The following is a 3,223-nucleotide window of genomic DNA, read 5'->3' as shown; positions in this document are numbered from 1 at the left end:
CAATCCTAAGCCGGCTTTAGTCCTCTGCCAGCTTTTTATACTATCTTATGCTACCGTAGGATCTGCTTGGAGATTTAGATCGTACGGCTAAATCAGCCTGGGCTAGATGGTGTGTTGTGGAATCTCGCTTGTTGGTGGGGTCATTGACCCTACGTTCTCAGTGGCGGGTATGTATTTATCGACCGCGTGGACGCCGTGACTCACCCAGCGTGGCGTAACCACGCCAAACCCGGGACGTGACTGGCGTGCTAAGTACCGACGTGTGCCGAAACGTGTTCGCGCTCGTTCGTGCAAGTTTGGGCCGGTTTGCGAAACCGGTCTGATGAAGAAGACGTGTCCTTTGTGATTCATGCAAAACCATTTGGCAAGACAGCGCGAATGTGGAAAAAAATGCATTGTGTTGACAAATCCTTGATTTTACTGGGTTGCAGTTTTGTTTTTTCCTCTTAATGCTTGACTGGATTTAGCTGAGGGCATCAGCCACTTGAATCTATGTTATTATGATCACAGTTAGAATTAATTTGCATTGCAGTAAAAGGAGGGTCGGACAAAATCAGACTAAAGAAAGCTTTTCCAATACCAGTCGATACGACCAGACTGAAGCAATAACGCGGAGAACTAAAAAAATACAGGTTAAAAACCACGAAAGCACGAAAGAAAGTAGTCACCAAGTCATCATCAGGAAGATACCAGAACTTGCGGGCAAGCTGAACTGACAACACTCAATAGGTACTACTCAATAGGTTGTTCAACTGCATGCTATTTTACACATGGTTGAATCAAGGAGGTTGAAAAGGGGCCTTGGTTGAGAAGACGAAGAATTCATTGCGTGTTCGAGGAAAGGGAAACCAACAGATCGAGTAGATATAGAGAGAATAGAGAGCCATGATACAATCTGTCTCTGAAACAAGACCAAAGTGGTTAACACTCCTTGACGGCGGGTTGAGTATGGGCAAGGAGGTTTCAAACCACGGTGGTATGACGTGAGTCATCTGAGGTCAAATTGCCGCAACAAACAGGCCCGAACCCCTATAAATAGATAACTGAAATTAAATAAACGGATGATTTAGCATCAGCTGGGATGCGTAGAGTATATGCAATAATGAAGATGTTCTATATCATTATATGAGGATGGAGGTTAAAAAGGACCTTCTGGATATGAGATAGTATGTGTCAGTATGCTGATCTAAGTTCACGTCGCTATGCCAAGCGTGGCTGTCCCAGCTCGAAAATTTACCGGCCTGCCTTGGCGTTACCTTGTTAACGAAGCATGACTGTACATGTACCTGCTAAAAACACCTTTGGACACTGAGCTTCTGTAGATCGCGATCGATCTACGGATATACTCGACCGTTCGCAGTCGTATTACACAACAACTCTGTGTGTGTGAATGTGATGCTAGTTTATGTGGAAAGAACCGCTCACAGCCCGTGTTAAATGTCTGTTCCAGCCAAATCGCGTTGTAATAATGTAAAACTCAAGGAGGTTATAACCTCCTTACGTAACTAGATTTATGTTCTATGACCCGATCTGTAAAGTATTCAAAGACAGTGGGACTGTACTGTATGTGTCATCGTTCAGTTTGGCGGCGCTTGAACCCCACTGACTGTTACACACTTTTATGCCAAAGACGGGTCCACCTGCCGCTGGTTCTGGACTTGCCGGATAATCGCTCTTCCCAGGAAACTAGTTCTGTGCGCCTTAACTACGCATGCCGTGAGCCGACACATCGAGTAGTCTGAAAATACAGCAGTGTGTGTTAATGTGAGCAAGGCATTAATTCTATCAGTGTGCATGGAAACGTTTAAATCGCGTGCCCGAGCCAAGTGTTCAAACGCCGCACGCAGGTTGTGGGAAACTCTTACCATGGTGCACCCGGTAAACATCACGTAAACACGGCTTTTGCTTCGCTTTTATAACTACTTAAGTCGTGCGATTCTACGGAAAACGTAACCAGTATACGGCACGTAACGCGTCGCTTGGCCAACGTGTGTAACAAATAACATCACTAGGTAGTGCTGTTTACAACCGTCTCTCGGGGTTGCGTAAATTTGGGACCCAAGCGAGGAGCTGCAAATAATTTATGAGCCGTGAAACGTTTTAAGTTAAGGGGGGGGGGGTCCCGAGTCACCACGTGCGGGGGTTAAAAAAAGAGACAATTCGTCCCTTCCAAACGTATGTCAGTACTTTTACGTAAGCAAGATCATGTGAAACGCAAATTCTGGCACTAGCTCTGAAGATTCAACCCCACTCAGCCACCCCCGCACTGAGTCTCCGCTTCCCTACGGACACTTAACGACCTGTCCCCACGTGACCCACCGACCTCCCCCATGGCAACAGCGCATGATAATCAGGTCGTGTGACGTCAGCCGACTATTATGGGCTGCCGTTGGCCCATTTGGCGACGGGAGTCCCTGGCAGGCGGACGCAGTGTTGTTTTGGCCGTTGGAAACAAGAGTCGTTTGACTGTACTGTACACAACACCGGAACGCTGGCGGACCCGGCAGAGAAGATGATGGAACTCTCCGCATTCGGCGAGCGGGTTTTCGCCGCCGAGTGCCTGCAGAAGAAGCGTTGGCGAAGGGTGAGTGCTGAATTTTGTCATGTCACGTAAGAAAGTCGACGCAACAGCTTGCAGTATGAACTTGCCCATATCGTGTATAATTTATATAGCATGTTATGAGTGCATTCTGTTATATATCGCGCCAGACGCCTGCCTGTGATATGAAGCTACACGCTCGTGCTGCCGTTTCAATCACTCGTAAGTTTGTTGCAAATAATTCCATGACAAGTCCAAATAGTGTCATGTATGTACAAGTTAGGTTTCCTTTGAAATTTCGGTTGGTGTGAATTTCAGTACGTTATGCAACGGCTGCCGTTCAAGCACTGTTTACTCTATTCCCACAGGGCAAGGCGGAGTACCTCGTTAAATGGAAGGGATGGTCGCAAAAGTGAGTAACTTCTTCCGCATTTTCTCACGACTTTGCAAATTTTCTCGACAATCTGTTCGTGATATTTAAGAGGATCGTTTCTTTTTATACTAACTGCCCCATTTTACCTTACAGATATAGTACGTGGGAACCGGTGGACAATATCCTTGACCCACGGCTTCTGCTAGCATTCGAGAATAGGTAAGTGCCGCGCGTTTCTGTCGTCTGAAACAATATGGCGCATGCTTTCGCTGAGTTCACTACTAGTTCCGTGTTTCCTTCAGATCGTGCTT

General features: G+C 46.6%; 1 protein-coding gene across 1 annotated transcript in view; it reads left to right on the top strand.

The window, feature by feature from the left end:
* Nucleotides 1-2,351: 2,351 nt before the first annotated feature.
* Nucleotides 2,352-3,223, top strand: part of LOC118428448 (chromobox protein homolog 7-like) — a gene marked incomplete in the record, with an annotated part of 1,495 nt that continues 623 nt past the window's right edge. The window contains 3 exon segments of the mRNA XM_035838516.1: nt 2,352-2,584; nt 2,908-2,951; nt 3,066-3,131. Coding sequence (XP_035694409.1) covers nt 2,513-2,584; nt 2,908-2,951; nt 3,066-3,131 — 182 coding nt within the window.

This window comes from Branchiostoma floridae, chromosome 13 (genome assembly GCF_000003815.2).
Source record: "Branchiostoma floridae strain S238N-H82 chromosome 13, Bfl_VNyyK, whole genome shotgun sequence".
Taxonomy (NCBI): Eukaryota; Metazoa; Chordata; class Leptocardii; order Amphioxiformes; family Branchiostomatidae; genus Branchiostoma; species Branchiostoma floridae.
The sequence above is the reverse complement of the archived record's forward strand: the minus strand, read 5'-3'. Positions and strand labels throughout refer to the sequence as shown.